A 20,472-nucleotide genomic window follows, 5' to 3' on the forward strand; every position below is an offset into this window, starting at 1 on the left:
GCGCAGAATCTAAACGCCTATCGGTTCGTTCCTTCTTCTCTTTCAGATCCCTCCAAGAGTCAAAACCACACAAAAATCAAAAGCCAGGCACATCAGATTCCTTGGTTGCATGCAAGGCTGGCCGGGGTGCTGGGCGCGAGCGAGCGAGTGCCACCCTGACAGAATCCACTTCGGGGCTCGGAGATTCCAGAGGCCACCCAGATACTATTCGCTCTCTTTTCCCCCGGCAGTGCGCTTGCGCTGGTGCTGGTGCTGGTGCTCCCGCAACTATGGGTGGCCGGCTTTCCTCCCCTGCCTGCAACTTGCTCGCCGCGCCTGTCAGTCCCTCTGCTCTGCTCTGCTTGCGTGTCAGTGTGTGTGTGTGTTACCGCCGGCATGATGGATCCGATCCGCCGAGGCGGGAGCTGCGCGATTTCCACATATCCGTGTAAAGGAAAGGCCCTGAGATCGATTCCGATTCCACTGCCGACTGTATTCGCGTCCTCTTCAACGAATGACTGACAGAGCTCTTGCACTTATCCGAGAGAGAGAGAAAAAAAAAATAGCACTACCGATTCCATTTCGTTCCATATAGCCCCTCTAGCCTCTAGGCACCGAGGTTATCCGGTGCCTGTGCGTGCGAGCCTGAAGAACAGCAGAGACCACGCACGGATTCGCGGTGGATTCCGAGCCGTAATCATGGGACGCGCTTCCAGATGCTCCTGCCTTCCTTCACTGTAGTACGTCTGCAGGCGTCGGACGTGACGTCCGACACGGCGGCACAGCACAGGGTTCGTGCGCGCGCGCGCGCGCCGTGGTGGGCGACGCCAGGCCAGAGCAATTTGGCCATTTGGGCACCGCCGCACGACGCCATTGGCATCGGGGATTCGGGGCTCGTCACTCCCCTGGTTCTGGTCACTCACTCGGCCCGCACTCGCTTTCTCCCTCGCATCGCAATTGTTGGGCGCAACGCGAAGGACCTCGACCTCATGGCAGACATGCACGGATTGCAGTATACAGGGAAAAGAATAATTGCGCTCAGAAAAAAGAAGGGAAAAGAATAATCATGGAGGGTTGAAAGCATGAGAGAATAAACGAGCTGGAATGATAGGAGGCACCAGGGGCATGCCCAGCGTAAATAGAACGAGTAAACGGGGCAGTGAAGGAGCGGCTTTAGATCTGAAAATGTACTAGCGCCTTGTTTAGTTCCGAAAACGAAAAGTTTTGGAAACTGTAGCACTTTCGTTTGTTTGTGGTAAATATTGTCCAATCATAGACTAACTAGAGTCAAAAGATTCGTATCGTAATTTACAGTCAAACTGTGTGATTAGTTTTTATTTTCATCTATATTTAATGCTTCATGCATGGACCGTAAGATTCGATGTGATAGGGAACCTTGAAAACTTTTTGGATTTCGGGATGAACTAAACAAGGCCTAGCATTCTCACGCTCACAGATCTTGCGCCCATAAGCATCCTGACATCTGACAGAGCAAACATAAAAAAAAGTCAACTAAGGCCTTTTTATTTCCACCCAAAACCTAAATTTTTCAAGATTTCCTATCCCATCGAATTAGACGTATGCGTAGAGTATTAAATATAAACGAAAATAAAAACTAATTGCACAATTTGATCGAAATTTACTAGACGAATTTTTTGAGCCTAGTTAGTCCATAGTTGGACAATAATTAACACAAACAAACGAAAGTGCTAGTGTCGCGAATTTTTTCGTTTCATGAACTAAACACGGCCTAACTGTTCAAGGTTCGACGGGTCTCCAGGGTTCCATTGCAAGGTACGAAATTACCTGATCCGAGATTGTGAAAACGGTCTTATGTACAAGCAAAGCAACCTAACCAAATTAGTTCCCGAGATAAGGCTGGCCAGTATACCACAACCACTTGCTCAAAAGAACATACCACAACCATACCCATGAGTCAACTCCTTGTGCAACCATTCTCACGTCGCGTAACCGAGTAAATACTATTACACCATCGAGCAAATACATTCATGGGACAATACTGAGGTGGCTCTTTCCTGGGACAAGAACAACAAACCATGAACGCAGTGGCATCAGCTCACCTTCTTCCATAGCCACGGTAGAATCCACCAGCGACCCAGTAGTGCTGCCGAACACCACCACCTCTGCTCGGGCCAACCCAGGTAACACGACCACCAGCAGGAGTCTCGTCGGTTCCTCCTCCTTCAACCCCATTCCCTCTTTCCAGCGACGCTGCGTTCAGTTCTTCCTCCCTTTCGTTGTATTCAAGAATTTTTCGCTTGATGTTCTGCTTCTCCTCGAGCTCAGCAGCACTCTGCTGCTTGGTGCTCTGCACTAGTGGGCAGTCCCCTGGGATGAGCATTTGCTTCATGTGCTGCTTATGCCCTCTCTTCACAAGCACCTTGAAACACACCTCGCTACCACCACCGGATCCAGATTTGACTAACTCATCACACATATTTCCTTTGTCCGCTGCTTCAGTAGTCGAGTCCTTTGACCCCTTAAAGGTACTCATTGGTTCCTTCATGTTCACGGTGGGCCTGGCCGGCTCCAACTTACGTGACTCCAAGCTTTCCAGAAGAATGGCTTTCAGCTCCCTGTCAAAGTCCTCTTCATCCTTAGGGTCAACTAGCACCTTCAACAGACCCTGCAATAGAACAAACATTCCAGAATTGTAACAACTGGCAACTATTGAATTTTCTTTCTGAACGACCTGGCAGATGATCCACCATGCTGACCGTAGAGGCTTCCTGGGGACCTAGTAGGCTAGTACTAGTAAATGGTGACAGTGACTCGAATCTGTATGAATCCTCCTAACAGAACAGCACAGGTCACCTGCTAGACACCTGACCATACGAACTAGAACGAGAACAGTAGAACGAATGACTTCCTGCACTCGTGCGTATTACAGTTTATAGAAGCATCACTAAATTCTAAAGCTGTGAGAGGCGAAGGGTTGGCTATGTGTAGGTAAGCCCCGTTTAAAGCACAGAGAAACAAATTAATCCGGGCTGTTTAAATCAGCGTTGCTGCGCTGCGACCTAAAACAATATATCTCAAAACTGAATGAAAAAATAAACAAAGGGGAAAGGTGATCACAGCGAGGGGGAGCGCCTGAACCTAGCGGGGGAAAGCTGTCGGGATGGCGCTGCATTCTAAGGCCCGCGGACGCGTCGAAACCGGCGTCGGAGCTCGAGCAATTAGCCCGCGAAATATGGAGGCGGGCGGATGCTTACCGTCGCGGTGGTGGTTGCCGGCGACAAGCGCGAAGCGGCGAGGGCTCGGTCGGCTACTCGGGCGCGGCGAGGGGAGAGCGGAGAACTGCAGACGTGATGCGAGTACTGGTGGAATGATAGTAATGGGCCTTGGTGGACTTCAATTTTATGCCGATGCAAACTCTTGAGCTGACAATATAGTGATGGGCCTTTTTTTTTTTACTCTGGGCTCGTGTGTGACACATCAAGCGGCCCAGTTTTCCATCGATTGCAACATCTTCTTGGCGCAACATCATCTCTTCTCTCTTAAAACTAAAAAGTTTTCAAGATTCCCCGTCACATCGAATCTTGTAGGACATGCATGAAACATTAAATATAGACGAAAATAAAAACTAATTACACAGTTTAGCTGTAAATCACGAGACGAATCTTTTGATCCTAGTTAGTCTATAATTGGATAATATTTGCCACAAACAAACGAAAACTTTTCGGAACTAAACAAGGCCCTATATACGATTCTGGAACCAAAAGCGGGCTAGTGGATCGGTCCACGTTGCCCGTTAACCCCTAAGCCGTTCGATCTAGGCAACTCGCCATATCGTCCAGCGGATATGGATCGGTTCGAGTCTCCAACCAGTTCTTCCAGGACCCGAAACCTCTGGAAGTCACCAGCGAGCGCGGCGGCGGCGGCACGGACGCGGGGCAAGCGCGAGGCGAGAGCAGCGGCCGCGGACAAGCGACGACACCACCCCGCCCCCGACCGCGGCCACGGGCCACCGGCGACGGCAACAGGCGTGGCTACCACGATTCGCCACTGCCCCGCCCCCGCCCGTGTCAATTCCGCTGCCATGGTGGTGACGCCATGGAGCCCTCTAGAGGCTCCAACTCCACTTACGAGTGAGGGCCCCAGCAACCCAGCGTAGGCACGGTGCGGGCGCGGCGGACCTGGCCGCTCCGATCCCGTCCATCCTGGCAGGGGCACCAGCGGCCCTTGCGACCCCGCCGTGCCCAGCGGTGCGGGCAGTGGGCTCGACCTCCACCACACCTTACCCAACCGCGCTGCACCGTTCGGCTACCTTGCCGTCGGCCTGACCCTGACTCACTCGCCAATCGTCAACCTCCAACCAGCGTGAAGCCCGTGAATTCATTCCAAGTCACATGCTTATGCGTTCTCCTTCAATCAATGCTTTTCCAACTTCCTCTACCAGAACATGCAGGCAAGGCACTCGATTAAATGCCCCTCCTAAGATACTGCAGCAGATTTGAAGTACAAACTGCAGTATTCCATCCTCCATTTATTTAAAATGTTCTATGAATTTCATGGTTCCATGTTTTGAGTATATTGATCTGCTACAATAACATTGATTTTCAAATAAAATAGAGTATGCATTAGTCATATCAGAGCCATGGGAAGATTAAAAACAACCATCTACAAATAGAAATTCCAATGGAGCTTTTTTTTTGAGAAATATCAAAACCTCCACTAATTTTTTCTTACTTTTTTGTACTCTATATATAACTATTCTATAAACTAGGAGTACAGGCAGTAAGTACTGTTCTACTATGTTTCTTCCGCCGGTCACCATTCCAGAGGATTTGAGACATGATTTATGTTCATCTTATCTTATATAAATAATACACCTCTTGTATGAATGTTACTTGATCTGCATGATACTAGATTTATTTAGTTAATATTAATCCTAGAAGGATGCCATTATAGCATATACTAAATGTGCTGGCAGAAGATTATTTCAAATGTCTACTCAGTTGTTTGTAGTTTGAATCCGTGAAATTGTATTCTTCAGATCCAACAACTTTCCATGTTCAAAGCGAAAATGTTGAGTGAAAGTAGAAAGGTGTCCCAAGAAGAACAAGCCTCGAGAACAAATCAGCTCTTCAAGAAATAAGGCACGATGTACTTAGCCATGAAGACTTAGGATGATCGGCAAATTTCTCTAATTTCTATGTAGTGATTTGAAGAGAAGACTTTGTATGATCGGCAATTTTCTCTAATTTCTATGTAGTGATTTGTAATTATCCGTACAAAGCAAATAGTATGTGGCTCAGGTGTGTGCTATGGTAGTTCAATAAAATTTATTATTGTACCGATGATTTAATAAGTTATATGAATCACTGTCACAGCTACATATCCTGGACTGGTCCTCAACACAGAGCACTGGTTAATTCTATTTTTTGAACACTGACTCTAGTTATTCAGAAAACGAGCTTACATCTGAAGTCTGAACTCAATCTGATGTTCAATTGTGTTTTAATCTGAATCTGACGATGTTACGTTTTGCACAGGACAAAAGGAGCAAAGTGGAGGAGTTTAACCGCCAAGTAAGTGCTCGACGATCATGACTTGAAAGGGCTAATCTCTACTCGAAACTGCATAATCCTCTGGCTGAAAGTTTGATCTCAAGTTAGAATTGACAGTGACCAAAAGTCCAAAAGTGAGCGAGACTGCGAGAGCTTGGAGTGCTGGATTGAAAAGGTGCTCCCGTGCTCACCAACATTATTGTAGTCCTCTAAAAGGATTATTTCAGCTCATTAGTTGTACCTATCAGACTGGATATGCACTTGTCATCAGTAACAAATAACTTTTAGATACGGTGATGTCATCACAGGAGCAGGTGACAAATAGCCAATAGGATCAGTAGCACACTGTCACCCTTTTGACATCTAGATATGCGTGTCCGTCTGTCCACACTGTTAGGGAGCTTCTTCAGATTGTTGCGCATTTGTAATTGATAAGTCAGTCTTGCAATTTGTAAATGCTTTTCTTTGTTAATATCATTTCCCTTCAGGGCTTCAGGTATGAACATACTAATACATTCTTCAGGTTTGGTCTTATATTAGTATTCTTCTGTGAACATCAGGGGTGAGGTATGCAGGCCTTTGGTTTGGTATTAAGTGTAGGCTATTGGTTGGACAATTATTGTTGGTCCCTTCATAGTATAAGGAAGAATTGGACTAGTGACCTAACAAGATCTTAAAGCTTGAATTTTCAGAAGTATATGGCTCATCAATACGCAAGCATACAATCTAGTACAAGATCTGATCGGCGGAAAAGGGATTCGTCACATCTAAATCTAAAGTTCATAAAAGACAACTACATCCAAAAATCCAAGTTATGCTGACCAGGATCGATCGGCCACCATGAACATGCATGACATTTCCAGAATGAAATTGAGTAGACTTCAGAGTTGGTGAAAGCTAATGGTTGGGGATTGTTTATTTCGTGCTTGGGTGAAAATATTAAACCCATGTTTTTTTTTGTTTTCCTGTTCCCTTTTGAGTTTTATTTTCTTCAATTACTTTTTTGTTTCTTAATTTTGTTCCCTATAACAACTTGTCTTTTTTTGTTTAGTATAAATCTTCCTAGGGGTCCAAACCCCTACAACTTCGTAAGAAAATAAAACTGATTAATATAAAACACTTCAAATCAACTTTTGTCAGGGTTCAAAAGAAACAAATCTCTCTCATACCTTTTTTTAGTTACCATGCATCAACTTTTGTTGGATTTTACACTCGATGTATACTAAAATTATGGTGATTATTTTGGTATAGTTTCTAGGCAAAATTAGTGTAACATTAAAATGGGGTCGGTGAAGAAATATTCACCCAGTACCTGCAGCACCTTTAATTTGGGTGTGGGACTCTTCTAAGAACACACAAATATCTATAACAAAATACTACATGACAGTGTGCCAGACTGAAAAGCCCATATGAACCAAAATTTAGTGTAGAGGGTTTGATAAGCAAGTTATCAAACTTTAAGCTTAAATTTTTTTTATGAGTACGCAGAAGATCTGCGTATCATTATATTAAGAAAGAAAGAATTTACAATACAACCAATGCACAACAAGCGCGCTAGGTGGTCACCAGCTAGACCGACCTAGCAAAGAGTTATGTGGACTGATATTACATAAATGGATCAACCAAAATGCTTATTTTTTTAGCTTAAAATTGACGGAGTAGAGCGTCAATGATTAGTATATTTTGCAACCGAGAACACATGGATTCCTAACACACAATTGGCTTCTCGGTTCTTGGCATTACCTGCAAAAGTATTTTCACATGAGAGAGAGAGAGAGAGAGAGAGAGAGAGAGAGAGAGAGATGGCACTTTGGATTTTTTTCAGAACACACAAGCAGCAAGTAACCAGTGCAAATTGCAAGAAATGACGATTTTGCAATATGGATGCATGCAGAGCTGCAAGGTACAATGTCATCCAAAGGGAACGCTATCGGATCAAGCTATAGTGATATCAGAACCCGTCCTGTTTGTCTGATACTCTGATGTGCCAATCCTTCTAAGACGTACGTCATGTTTTCTTCCACTTGTATTTATTTATTTATTTTGAGCAAAGAAGAGCAGTGTATTCTTTGTCGTAAGGTTTTTCAAGTCAATCTGATCAGCAACCTAATCGAGCATATCCCAAGCATATTATTGCTCTTAGGCTTTAAAGTGGGATGAGGCTGCTAGAAATATCTCAATGTTAACACTAACATGCATGACTACAAGCTGGAAAAACTGCCACCAAGATGGAGGACCAAAGTCTGCAGAGGGGGTGACGATATACAGCACCACCAACTAACCTTCCAGGATAGCATGAGGTCATGAGCAAATAGTATCATCTGTACATGCACGCTTGCGATTGCAAGAGGGGCGATCGACGCACAGATGTAGATGGACCAATGCGGCGGCAAGAACATGGGCGCCTTCAGCTAAATTCGGCGGCTTGTATGTAGCTACTCGTGGTTCCAGACTAGGCAGGAGCGCCCAATCTCTGCGCAAAGATCGCGAGCCATGTCTGCTTGCTCGAATTCAGGTTCATGGAACCCGCGCAGCGGGCAAGCAAAGCGATCGAGATGACAGCCTGCGACGACGACGACGACGACTGAGAGATCGCAAGCGGATCGGACGCGGTCGTCATCGGCGAGACCACTGATCGTGATCGACCCGGCCGGTCCCACGGCAAGCAGCAGACCAAGAAATCTAGCAGCCATATCATACTTCTTGTCACCTGCTTTGTACTACTAGTGCAATGTCACGTACAGTAGTAAAAACTGACATGAGTGTGCAGATAGTAGCTGTGTGCTGTTGCCGTGCTGGGTACTGATGACCGGGACACCGAGTAGATGAACTGCTGTTGCTGGAGTGGACGACCGGCCGTACGTGTAGTGTTCATGCGGGAGTCACTGGTCAGTTGGTCATGTGACTACGCCCAGCGGAGGAGGGCAGCCGTGTGAGTCTGATGTCCACATATATTGTACTGTGCATGCACCTGCGAGCAGTGAGACTGTTGGTGGAGAGTGCCGATCGACTGATGGCTGCTGGGCCGCGTATCCTCCTTGCATGTGATGAGTATACTACGCGAGTCGTGAGATCCCCCCGCAGGCCGCATGCACGGGCCAGCCACGCGCGCCTGCCCTTGCGAGATCCTGCCTGCCTGACGGGTACGTAGATTTCCTCTCTTATCATACACCGGCCGCACGGGCAGGCAGATGTGTCTGCCTAAGCTGGGGGCGCCTGATCGGACGCGAAGGTGTTGCCAACTTGCCATAGCTGTGTGGACGCTCTCGTTCTCGCTCGCCGTGCGCGCGTGCGGCATGCACTGCACTGTGCTGGGACTGGGATGTTGCGCGCCCTGTGCCGCCATGGCCTGACCGCCTGAACCGCCTGTCCCTTGAGTTCTCTGTCTGATACGGCGAGGGGGGCTTCTTCACGTGTATCTGTGCTGGTGGGCTAGTATTGATCATCCGTGCATTGCTGATCTACCTCGATCGGGCTTATACATTACACATGATATGAGGAGGAGTACGCTACAGCACTGCATTGCTAGCTGTTTGCTCGTGAAACACAGTGGCTGCAAAAAGTTCCTGAGACGAATGAACTTGTCATTATTAATAACAACAGAGCCACACAGTCGTCAGTAATAAACACTTCGGTCTCAGCGATCGATGTGCTGATGCCCAGTCGGGGATCGGGACACAACTGCTTCACACAGGTTCCAAGCGGCGTCTCGGGTCTCGGCGCACGGGTCTCTCATTGAGAGGACCGGCGTTCGCCTGAGCCGCACAGTATCAGTATGTAGTATATCGCTATCACTGTTTTTCAGTGCATCCAGCATTTTGTTTTCTTCCGCACACAGCAGCCTGGAAAAGTGTAAAACTACAGAAAAGAACGAATACGGTGAGGGCCAGGCCCAGGCGCGCCGTAGGGGCAGGTACACTGTACACGTACATTACAAATCTACAATGCAAGTTGATATACTGCTAGCGCCATGTTTAGTTCACCAAAAAGTTTTCAAGATTTCCCGTCACATCGAATCTTGTGGCACATGCATGAAACATTAAATATAAATGAAAACAAAAACTAATTACACAATTTAGCTGTAAATCAAAAGACGAATCTTTTGATCCTAGTTAGTCTATAATTGGATAATATTTGTCACAAACAAACGAAAGTGCTACAGTACCAAAAACTTTTCACTTTTCGGAACTAAACAAGGCCTAGCTTATTGTCCGTTCAAAGACCGGGGCTACTGAATAGTGACTACTGTCGCAGGATCTCCTTGCCTAATCTTTAGTGCTCGTAGCTTGTTAGGAGTAACTCTCCTTTTTTAGCGGCTGGGGCCAACGAACTCACTGCCACTCTAAAACTACAGCTCAGGGAATACAGGACCATGCCATGGCTACGAACTTTGTATTAAGAGCTGGTTGGATATCATGAGCTGTTTTTTTTTAAAAAAAAGGCGGAAGGAGTTTTATCGTATTTTTATTTAGTTGAACAAAATGAAAATATATGAACAATGACGACAACAACAAACTACTTACATCCTGCAGATCAACCCTCGACCTACCAAACAGACTACAGGTACCCACAAGAGAAGAGGCCGGAAAAGGAGACAATATATAAAAGATGTTACACATTTATTTTGAGTATAGTCTGACTTGGCTAAATGATCTTGATCCACTGCCTCTTTGGTTAAGAGAGCAATTAATACCAGCTGTGCCTTTTGAAATTTGCTAGAAAGTCTTCTTGTACCATGTGTTTCATCATAAAGTAGAAGTTGATAGCTCATAAAATCCCTTATGAAACGTTTTATCAACTTTTGCTCTACTCCTTTCTCCACCAACTGTACGTAGATGGAACCATTTGAGCTAGTACTTCGCAAGGAGACCATCATGCATGTTTCCCCACGTTGGATTTTTTCCCCCTACACTTGCGACATGAATGGACAATCTTTGCACAGGTGATAGTGACCGTCCTTTAATAAATTGTCCACCATTAGGATCTTTCTGTGTGCAAGTGTATATCCATGCCCCCAAAGAATGATGTTTAGGCTTGGCCTTGCTCTCCAAATTAAGTGGATTTATCCTCAGCTTGTTTGTATCTCTCCTTTCTTTTTTTTTTCTTCTTTTTGAGTTTTGTATAGAAGATGAAAGAAGGAGACACAGATCGAAGGAGAATTGTGGAATGAGCTTGTGGTAGAGAGTGAGCCAGGGAACGAATAGAGAAAATCGCAACAGCACAGCTCGGTGGGTTGGATCCACGTGAGCAATGCAATGCACACAATGACACAACTATGAGGAGATGTGGACTGGAAATGAAGAGGTACCCAGCTTGGTGGAGTATATATCCATCGCGATGAAAAAACATCCTTGGAGGGGTTGCTAGGATAGCTACCCAGACAGTGTTTTGCACGGTGTTCACGCCAGTGAAATAGAGTAGCAAATTTCGAATTTTGAAATTCTAATACTACTCCGGTTGCTTCTTGGCTTGTGTGTGCTGGGAAGGATGGCTACGGCGTGTGTGGACTGTGGTGTACCGTATCTCGTGTTCGATCGGGTCACTTTGGTTTGGCGCCCACACGACGGAACGACGACAAACGGTCAAAGCTGCCCGTCAAATAGACTATCTGTCAGAAGAACAGTGCCTGTTGCCACAGGAGCAGGTCCACGCGCGTCCAATCACTGGGATCTTGTGGGATTCGGACGCCTCTCTCTGTTCCGCATGGAGCCAACGTCTCTGCTGCTCCGCGATAGATCATGGTCCTGGACGCCACGCCGGCTGTACTCTCCTCGCGATCGTCTGAGCTGTACTACTAGTACTAGTCAGTCACACATGCGGATTTCGTGCGCCTCTCGATGGATCGATGCAAGTAAAGAATTTGGCTACCAAAAAAATGCACTTGGCTTTCGTATCCGTAGACCTTGGCGACCGACGAACCATTGCCGCATGCATCACGACGGCGTTCCGTGCCCGTAGTCCAACGCCAGTATACTCCGTTGGTAGTAGATACAGTATATGCGAGATCGTCCTTTCCGTGCCCGTAGTCCAACGCTGCCTAAGATACAGTACTGCGCAGATCGGATGGCGACCGATCGATGGCACACGTACGGCCATGTATAGCAGCGTCTTCATCAGAGACCGAGCTAGCGAGCGATCGATCGATCGATCGCATTCACGATTCATCCCTGGAAGGTCGCTCGCCACGCGCCATTCATGTTGCCGCCGCAGACACGGAGATCGACACAGCGCCAGCGCGGAGATCTTCGTCTACGATCAGCAGCTGCATTGGTCGTTCAAAACACGGACTTACTGTGGCATGCAGTGATGCAGAGCCCCCAAGAAAAAGAACTAGAACTACTGTGGCCGCACGCTAGCGCCCAGCACACAAGTTCAGCCTTCGATCACTCGGTTGCGTTTGCGGAGACAAAACCCCTTGGGCGGGCGGGGGGAAGCAATCGGCCGGGCCCGGGCTGCCGTGGAGGCGTGGAGCGAGGCAGGCAGGCAGGCAAGGCTTCAGATGCGGTCAGGCGCGTTCGGAACTCTGACTGGGTCACGACATGCATTTGCATGGCTGCTCTGTGGTACTGTACAGAGTTCATGTTCCCATGGCCACATCCATCAATACCATGGTTTGGGTGCTGATGTCGCTGGATCCAGGGGCCCATCTCACACATGGCGGGGCCACGACGAGCGCCAATGCGCCGTCCGTCGGTGAAAGAGTCTTTTCCTCGTGCGACATTATAAAAAGTTTATAATTTCATACAGGTCATTAACGAGTTGAGTGCACATTGAAATGTAGCTCCAAAAACTTTATAACCTCATACATGTAATTAAAGTTCATATTTTAATGCCATCAAACTGTGGTGGTAAAGTCCAAAAATTCATTATTTGTAATTGAATCCTTGAGCCTTTGTGCGATTCAGATAATCGAATGGAGGGTTCCTTGTAATTGAAGCCTGAGTGTTTTTTTTTTCTTATTTGTGATGGTCGCTTAGGTTCACGCGATGGGTCTAGCCCCTGAGCTTCTAGGTGATTCGAAGAATCGAACATAGGGCAAATTATGATGTATTTATTACCAAATCATGCGAGATAAGTGATGACAGTGAGATATATGTGAAGCATTAATAAATATATCAAGTAGCCACTAACGTAGCACGGAATATCATATCACTAAAGACACTCACAATGCAGACTCTATCATAGAGTCTAAAGTTATTTATTATCTCGAACAATGTGAACTTGGAGTCTAAATAAGACTTGGAGTCTTATTTTTTCTACCTCTTTCTTAAATAAATATGCTGCCACATCAGTAAAATATCATAAATAATATGTAATTAAGCGTCTTGGACTCTGTGATAGAGTCTTACATTGTGAGTGTCCTAAGAGCACTCCCAATGTAGAAACCATCGTGGTTTCTATAGATATTAATTGCAGTACCACCTAAGCATTTTGCTGATGTGGCAAGAGAGTTATTAAAGAGAGAGAGCAAAAATCATAGAAACTAGGTCTAAGTTAGAAATCATGTCTATACAAAATTCAAGACATGAAGTGCTATGATTGGCTAAGAATGAAGAGAGAATGAATGTGATTGGATAAAAAAATATTCTATAGAAACTAGCCATTGAGACCATAGTTTCTATATATAGTGTCTATAAAAATTAATAGGGCCTTGTTTAGTTCCCCAAAAATTTTGCAAAATTTTTCAGATTTTCCGTCACATCGAATCTTTAAACCCATGCATGGAGTATTAAATATAGATAAAAATAAAAACTAATTTCACAGTTTGGTCGAAATTGACGAGACGAATCTTTTGAGCCTAGTTAGTCTATGATTGGACAATTTTTGTCAAATACAAACGAAAGTGCTACAGTGTCGATTTTGCAAAATTTTTTGGAACTAAACAAGGCCTAGGTATAGAAATAGTTTCGCATTGAGAGTGCCCCTGATAGGCAGACGCTTGACCGGTCAGTGACCTTCATTTCTACTACCTTCATTTCGGGTTCGATTTCACCAGTTTATGGTCGGTGTAAAGCCAACAGTGATCCACGGCAGTGATGAATTGGAACAAGCGTCACCCTTGGTCTCTATCGGCACCTGCTCCCTACCACGAGCGAAGAGACTAGTCTGGTTCTGGTCTCCGCAGAAATTAGGGGTGTGCATATAATTTAGCTGCCTACTTATTCAATACTACTAGTACTACTCTAGTAGCGTGCTGGAGGCGGAGCCCATGCATCGGTGTATTTCTGATCATTGCAAGGCAATCGTCCAATATAGACACGTTTCGTGTTTATCCCCAGGGCCAGATGAAGCTGCGATCACCACCGAAATGCAATGCGACGGCGAAGCAAAACGCAGGCAGGGGCAGGCGCGGGCCCGCGTACACCGACCCCGGTTTCCATTAGATTCTCGGGGCCCGGCCTCGGCAGCGACGACACCGGTCACCGGCTATATAAAAACGCACTCCTCGCGGTGCGCTTCATGTCTTTGCCCCGTCACCCCTCTTATCTCCGGCCCCTCTCCCTCTCGTTGCTTCTCTCCCTTCCCGTTCCATTCCATCCGTCCACAGTTCTTGTGGGAACCCAGGGATCGATCGATCTCGACGGGGACGTCTCGACCTTATTCTTCCGATCCGTCTTGGCCCTGACGAGCACTGGCAAGCGCGCGAGCGGCAACCCAAATGCACATGCTACCCCTGCTGTGAGCTCGCTCTCCAAGCTGCTAGCTACGTTACAGAGCAAGAACCATGGAGCTCAACAGGGTGCTGTACATGTACGCCGGCACCGTGGCGCTACTGCTCTGCTCCGCGGTGAACTTCATCCAGAGCCCCTCCGACGTGTTCGGCCCCGTGGCGCTCCTGGAGCCGACACCCTCCGCGGCGCGCGACTTCGGCGCCGTGGTCTCCGAGGCTCCCATCGCGGTGATGCAGCCCGGGTCCCCCGCCGACATCGCGCGGCTCCTGGGCGCGCTGTCGTCGTCGTCGGGGCCGAGGGTGGCGGCGCGCGGCGCGGGGCACTCGCTCCACGGGCAGGCCCAGGCGCGCGGCGGCATTGTGGTGGAGACCCGCGCCCTGCCGCGCCTCGTGGAGGTGGTGCGGCGCGGGGACAGCGACGGGGACGGGGACGGCGGCTACGCGGACGTGGGCGGCGGCGCGCTGTGGGTGGAGGTGCTGGAGGCGTGCCTGAGGGCCGGGCTGGCGCCCCGGTCGTGGACGGACTACCTGTACCTGACTGTGGGCGGGACGCTGTCGAACGGCGGCATCAGCGGGCAGGCGTTCAAGCACGGCCCGCAGATCAGCAACGTGCTGCAGCTGGAGGTGGTCACCGGTACGCCCGGAGGCCTCGCTGCGCGCATGCGCCATCTGCCGCGCGCCAAATCATCCCTGTCTCTCTTTTTTTTTCCCTCCCCTCCATGTCCCTTCCTTTTCTCTGCCGGGGCTTTGTTTCTTTGCTGTTTTGTTTATGTGTTGCTTGTCGTCCCGTCGGTTGCAGGCACAGGGGAGGTGGTGACATGCTCACCCACCCAGAGCCCGGAGCTTTTCTTCGCCGTTCTTGGTGGCCTCGGCCAGTTCGGTGTCATAACCAGGGCAAGGATCCCGCTGCAACTTGCTCCGCCCAAGGTACATACACACACACGCCCAGCTGAAAGCTAGCTTTGGCCGATGATTTTCTATGGTTGCGTTGCGGCCTGGTCCTGAATCCTGATGGTTAGGTGAGATGGGTGAGGGCCTTCTACGACAGCTTCGAGACGTTCACCAAGGACCAGGAGCTTCTGGTCTCAATGCCGGAGCTGGTGGACTACGTGGAGGGGTTCATGGTCCTGAACGAGCAGTCCCTCCACAGCTCCTCCGTCGCCTTCCCGGCCCCGGTCAACTTCACCCCGGACTTCGGCTCCGACGCCGGCAGCAGCAGCAGCAACAAGGTCGTCTACTACTGCATCGAGTACGCGGTGCATGACTTCCAACAGCAAGACTCCGCCGCCGCCACTGCTGATCATGTATGTCAGTCTCCTCCTACCACTCACACTCATTCAGGAACGTAACAGACAGCAACCCCGTCGTCGCGTTAGTGTCGTCAACAGTAACCGCGACAAGGACCATTGGTTAATGATTGAGCATTGATGAAATTAACGAACGATCGGGGCCTTTGTGTGATTTTGTTTCCTCTGCGATGCATGCAGGTTGTGGACCTGGTCTCGGGGAAGCTGAGCTATCTGAGGCCCCACGCGTACAGCGTGGAGGTGGCCTACTGGGATTTCCTCAACAGGGTGCGGGTGGAGGAGGAGAGCCTCAGGAGCCGGGGACTCTGGGACGTGCCGCACCCCTGGCTCAACCTCTTCGTGCCCAGCCATGGCGCCGCGCGCTTCAAGGACATGCTCATGGACACCGTCACGCAGGGAGACTTCGAGGGGCCCGTCCTCGTCTACCCCCTCCTCACTGACAGGTGAGACCCATCACATTCACTCTATTTTTTTATTAAAAAAAAGAAGAAGACACGTTTGGCTGCATGCTGCATGATCGAACTAGTGGCTTATTAGGATAGCTTAGCCATGAATAAAAGTTGTTCATACTATTCATTCATAAAAGAAGTTGTTCATGCTGGGTTAAAAGGGTTCACTGATTTTTTTTTTTTAAAAAAACTGATGGCCACGGCCCACGCGGGTAGATAAAGGGGGTCTCTTTCACATCACAATAGTATTAATCTGCAAGATTTGCCTGCGCAGAAAATCGTTTGGATGATGTGGCGTGATCGCCTTTTCACCCGCAGGGAATCTCAAAGTATTCCAAAAATATGAGACGAAAGCGCATGCCTTTTAGTTTTCTCTTCTGGGCGATTTATGAATGAACACGGCAGATTGCACGTCATCAAGTCAAGTGCAGCCCTACCTTGTGGTTTAAGGTTTAGGCTTAGCTTAGTTTTTTTCTTTTAAAAAAAACTTTACCCGGCCCTTTTTCTCTTGCTTGGCACGTTGTTAGGCCCTGTTTAGTTTCCCACCCAAAAATTTTTCATCCATCCCATCGAATCTTTGGATATATGCATGGAACATTAAATGTATATAAAAAAATAAACTAATTATACGGTTTAGTTGAGAATCGCGAGACGAATCTTTTAAGCCTAGTTACTCCATGATTAGCCTTAAGTGCTACAGTAACCCACATATACTAATGACAGATTAATTATGCTTAATAAATTTGTCTTGTAGTTTCCTGACGAACCATGTAATTTGTTTTTTTATTAGTTTCTAGAAACCCCTCACGACATCCTTCCGACACATCCGATGTGACACCTAAAAATTTTCGTTTCCAATCAAAACAGGCCCTTATCCTCCCAGAAATGGGTTGCCAACACTCGGCGCAACATGTTGGCCCAATTGTGACAATGCCATGGCATCTCTCCTCCGATTCTCCCTCAGAGTCACAGTCACTCACACTCAGGCCTTGTTTAGTTCGCAAAAATTTTCAAGATTCTCCGTCACATCGAATCTTACGGCACATACATGGAGTATTAAATTTAGATAAAAAATTAAAACTGATTACACAGTTTATCTGTAAATCACGAGATGAATCTTTTGACTCTAACTAGTCTATGATTGGACAATATTTGCCACAAACAAACGAATGTGCTACAGTGCCCAAAACCCAAAAATTTTGCCAACTAAACAAGGCCTCACACAGCTTTCCCAGAAGGACAGCACCTTTGCGTCGCTTGTCAATGGTCACACTCGCACTCAACTTTAGGCACAATGAAAACTCTGTTTTTTTTCCTTTCAGAAAAGAAACAACAGTCTTTTTCGTCCGTGAATCTCTCTAGTTCTCCAAAATTTTTAGATTCAAATCCTGTAGTATTTTTATTTTATTTGATGATTAGTGTTTAATTATAGACTATTTAGAATCAAAATATTTTTATCGTAAATTAGATACAAACGTTGCAATTAGTTATTTCGAGTTACAGCCCAGCCCAGTGCTACCTTTTGCAAGTTGCAGCGCTTGCTTGCCCAGCTGGTGTGGCGTAACACAGCGTGAGCCTGTGAGGCTGTGTGAGCTCTATGCAGTCGCCTGGCCTAGCTTGCTACCTACTCGTAGCCACTGCTCTGATGCAGCAATCAGCAAGTCGCGAGGGTATTCATCAGTGCAGTGCAGTCTCCTCAAATGGACAGTATGGTGCTTGGTGGCACCCTACTGTGTGCACATCCTTTCCTGCCCATGGTCAAGCCCTCCCTCTCCCTGAATCCTGACTGGCTTTGCTAGGAGAAAGTACTGTGGTAACATGATGGTGGTAATTACTCTCCCCATCTTAGAAATGCTATAATTTTAGTTTTCTACCAAATCAATCTACCCCAACTTTAACTAAATAATGGATACTAAAAGATTAATATTTTTAATGCTATTAAATCATTACGATGAGATTTGTCATGGAATATATTTTATAGTGTTTCTGTTTGGAGTCATAAATATTAGCTATATTTTCTGTCAACCTAGTCAAACCTAATGAAAATTTTACCAATCTAAATATGAAATTGCATCTTCTTTTGAACGGAGATATACTATGATTCATTAGTTTTTTTTTTTCATTCTTTGGACATACTCGTATATAGTGCTTGTTTCGTTTAGTTTTGTTTGCTTGTGGGCAGCATCAGCATGTGTCAAGCAACTCATGAACACCTCCTGCTCGTGAGGTTCAGAACTCGGGATTACCAGGCCCCCAGGGGTTTGTCACGTTCGCAGGCTCTGTGCCACTCTGTTCGCAGTAGGCTAGCAGAGAAGATGCTTGCACGGCCGCACTTTCTGATGGTCAAATAGATTCTCTACTCCATTTATTTTCTTTAAAGAAAATAACAAGAATACCTATGGTCAAATAGATTCTCTACTCCATTTATTTTCTTTAAAGAAAATAACAAGATTACCCCGCACTCATGAAAAACCCCTTCAGAGCTGACACGATCCAGGCGCGGAACACATGTTCTGCTTTTCCCAGACAGCGAAAATTACATCCTGCCACTCGCTACCTGGCAGGGCCAGAGAGGCCGTCCACCCTGTCACGGCCTGGCTCCTCCTTGCCATTTCAGGAAGGCGTTGTAGGGTGCCACCACCGCCCGAAAACGTAAAATCCGTTCAGATTTTTGCAGCATCATCAATGGCATTACCATTATGGCAATGCTGGGAGTACAGCACACTGTCGGATCATGAGCATCCTTTATGACTCTGTCACATGCCAGATCCGTCAGTCCAGTCCTGCCGAGCGCTGATCATCGCTTGCCTGCTGCGCTGCAATGTTTCAGGTGGGACGGCAACATGTCGGCGGTGGTTCCGGCGTCGCCGGACGGGGTGGTGTACGTCTTCAGCGTGCTCCGGTCGACGGACCCGGCGCGGTGCGGCGGCGCCTGCGTGGAGGGCATCCTGGAGCAGCACCGCCGGGTGGCCGACGAGGCCTGCCGCCGCCTCGGCGCCAAGCAGTACCTGGCCAGGCAGCCGTCGCGGGCGCACTGGCGGGATCACTTCGGGCCGGCGGCCTGGGACCGGTTCGTGGCCCGGAAGGCCCGCTTCGACCCCATGCACGTGCTTGGGCCGGGCCAGGGGATTTTCTCGTGGGCCGACGACTCCGCGAGCTCGTTGTGACGGTGGTGGTGGTGGTGGGCTTTTGGTCCACTCACGAACTTAGCAGCTAGCGGTGGAAGTAGTAGCTAGGCTGATGAGTAGTTGATGATGCTAGTTTAGATGAGATTGTCATATTGTTCATTCAGGTGGAGTTCCTATTTAGGTTCCTAGGTACTTTGTTGGCAGGAGGCTCAAGGTTTAATGTTCATTCTTTTTTTGCTACTTATTTTTGTGCTGTGTTTAGCTGATTAGTGGCCTCGGATCCTAAAAGTAGTTGTTTGGCGAGAACAAAGAATTCCTCCGCTGGTTTTGTTCCATTTCGATCATTGGAATGACCATCGGTTTTCTGCATGCCACTACATTTTCATATCTATGTGAAAACATATAAAATCAATCGGAAAACCTAATTTGCGAGCCCTCCTCTCAATCAAACGTTAGCTCGAGAGCTCATGTCCAAGGCATCTCAAATGCTAAGTAGGCATTGCCTCCTAAATCTCATTTGGTTTTATATACAAAAGTTAAGCGACACAACTTGCTTTACCGTGAAGTAGGGGTAAATCCAGGAAATCATGTCATTGGGGTCAACAACTAAGCAACGTGGCCAAATACATGTTGATTCTCAATTTGATAGAGTAATTTGCAGGTGGATTAAATAACTTTGATTCTCAATTTGATAGAGTAATTTGCCGGTGGATCAAATAACTTTAAGTGAATTTCTAGCAAGTTACCGAGGTCAACTGGCCCCAATGAACGCACACAAATTCGCCCCTGCCGTGAAGATAATTAGGGTACTGCAAGAAAATAACGGTAGCACCAGAATTAAAAAGAAACAAGTCCTTGCAACAAAATGGCGCTCAATATTAATCCTTACGAGACATGCTAATATATGTAAATTTTTCATATCAAATAGAAAAGATCTAGCCGCCAACTCTAAAGATAGTAATTACCATTGCTAACGGTAACAACTATTTTTTCCTTAAAATTTGTCTCGTCGTTAAAATAACTTAAAGGAAATTCTTAAATTTATACCTAAATTACTTACTTCTGCTAATATGAAACAAAATCTATAGTGACCGACAAATTTTGCTTTTTAATTACCTAATTAAGTAACCCCTAAAAAATTACATATAAACTACCGACTTGTGCCTTTTCAAATTTAAATAAAATACAACCCCCAAGTTTACATATGAGCATATATTGTTATGAAATTTTTTAAATAGCCTTAAATATTATTTGTATATGTTTCTAAATTATCCACTTCTTTCACTACTAATATATAAAAGCGTCTATTTCAATGTTCAGCAATCCTAAAAAGTGCTCCTTGAAAACCTAATGTACCATCAATTCATCTAAGGCTATATTAATATCCATCACAACATTTTGTGC

The 20,472-nt window shown here is 46.8% G+C and overlaps 2 protein-coding genes across 3 annotated transcripts; one reads left to right on the forward strand and one right to left on the reverse strand.

Moving 5' to 3' along the window:
- LOC8056019 (regulator of nonsense transcripts UPF2) lies at window positions 1,868-4,044 on the reverse strand. The gene is made up of 3 exons (XM_002448156.2): window positions 3,829-4,044; window positions 3,216-3,383; window positions 1,868-2,626 (listed from the first exon to the last, which is right to left on the reverse strand). The coding sequence occupies exons 1-3, from the start codon at window positions 4,042-4,044 to the stop codon at window positions 2,057-2,059; spliced, it is 954 nt and encodes a 317-aa protein (XP_002448201.2). The 3' UTR covers window positions 1,868-2,056.
- On the forward strand, window positions 13,986-19,442 carry LOC8056020 (cytokinin dehydrogenase 8). Of its 2 annotated transcripts, XM_002446759.2 has the most exons (5): window positions 13,986-14,818; window positions 14,984-15,111; window positions 15,204-15,488; window positions 15,672-15,934; window positions 18,771-19,442. In XM_002446759.2, the coding sequence occupies exons 1-5, from the start codon at window positions 14,239-14,241 to the stop codon at window positions 19,105-19,107; spliced, it is 1,593 nt and encodes a 530-aa protein (XP_002446804.1). In that variant the 5' UTR covers window positions 13,986-14,238; the 3' UTR covers window positions 19,108-19,442. The 2 variants fall into 2 exon arrangements, with proteins under 2 accessions (XP_002446804.1, XP_021318380.1); XM_021462705.1 differs by having other exon boundaries at window positions 13,986-15,111.

This window comes from Sorghum bicolor, chromosome 6, assembly GCF_000003195.3.
Source record: "Sorghum bicolor cultivar BTx623 chromosome 6, Sorghum_bicolor_NCBIv3, whole genome shotgun sequence".
Taxonomy (NCBI): Eukaryota; Viridiplantae; Streptophyta; class Magnoliopsida; order Poales; family Poaceae; genus Sorghum; species Sorghum bicolor.

Bases quoted from the DNA above. Each gene is read 5' to 3' on its own strand.
- LOC8056019 (XM_002448156.2), bottom strand. From the start codon at position 4,044: ATGGCAGCGGAATTGACACGGGCGGGGGCGGGGCAGTGGCGAATCGTG. The intron at 3,384-3,828 runs GTTGGAGACTCG...CTATATTGTCAG, and splicing joins TTCGGGTCCTGGAAGAACTG to CTCAAGAGTTTGCATCGGCA. The intron at 2,627-3,215 runs GTAAGCATCCGC...GTTCTATTGCAG, and splicing joins CGGCAACCACCACCGCGACG to GGTCTGTTGAAGGTGCTAGT.
- LOC8056020 (XM_021462705.1), top strand. From the start codon at position 14,239: ATGGAGCTCAACAGGGTGCTGTACATGTACGCCGGCACCGTGGCGCTA. The intron at 15,112-15,203 runs GTACATACACAC...CCTGATGGTTAG, and splicing joins TGCAACTTGCTCCGCCCAAG to GTGAGATGGGTGAGGGCCTT. The intron at 15,935-18,770 runs GTGAGACCCATC...GCAATGTTTCAG, and splicing joins TACCCCCTCCTCACTGACAG to GTGGGACGGCAACATGTCGG.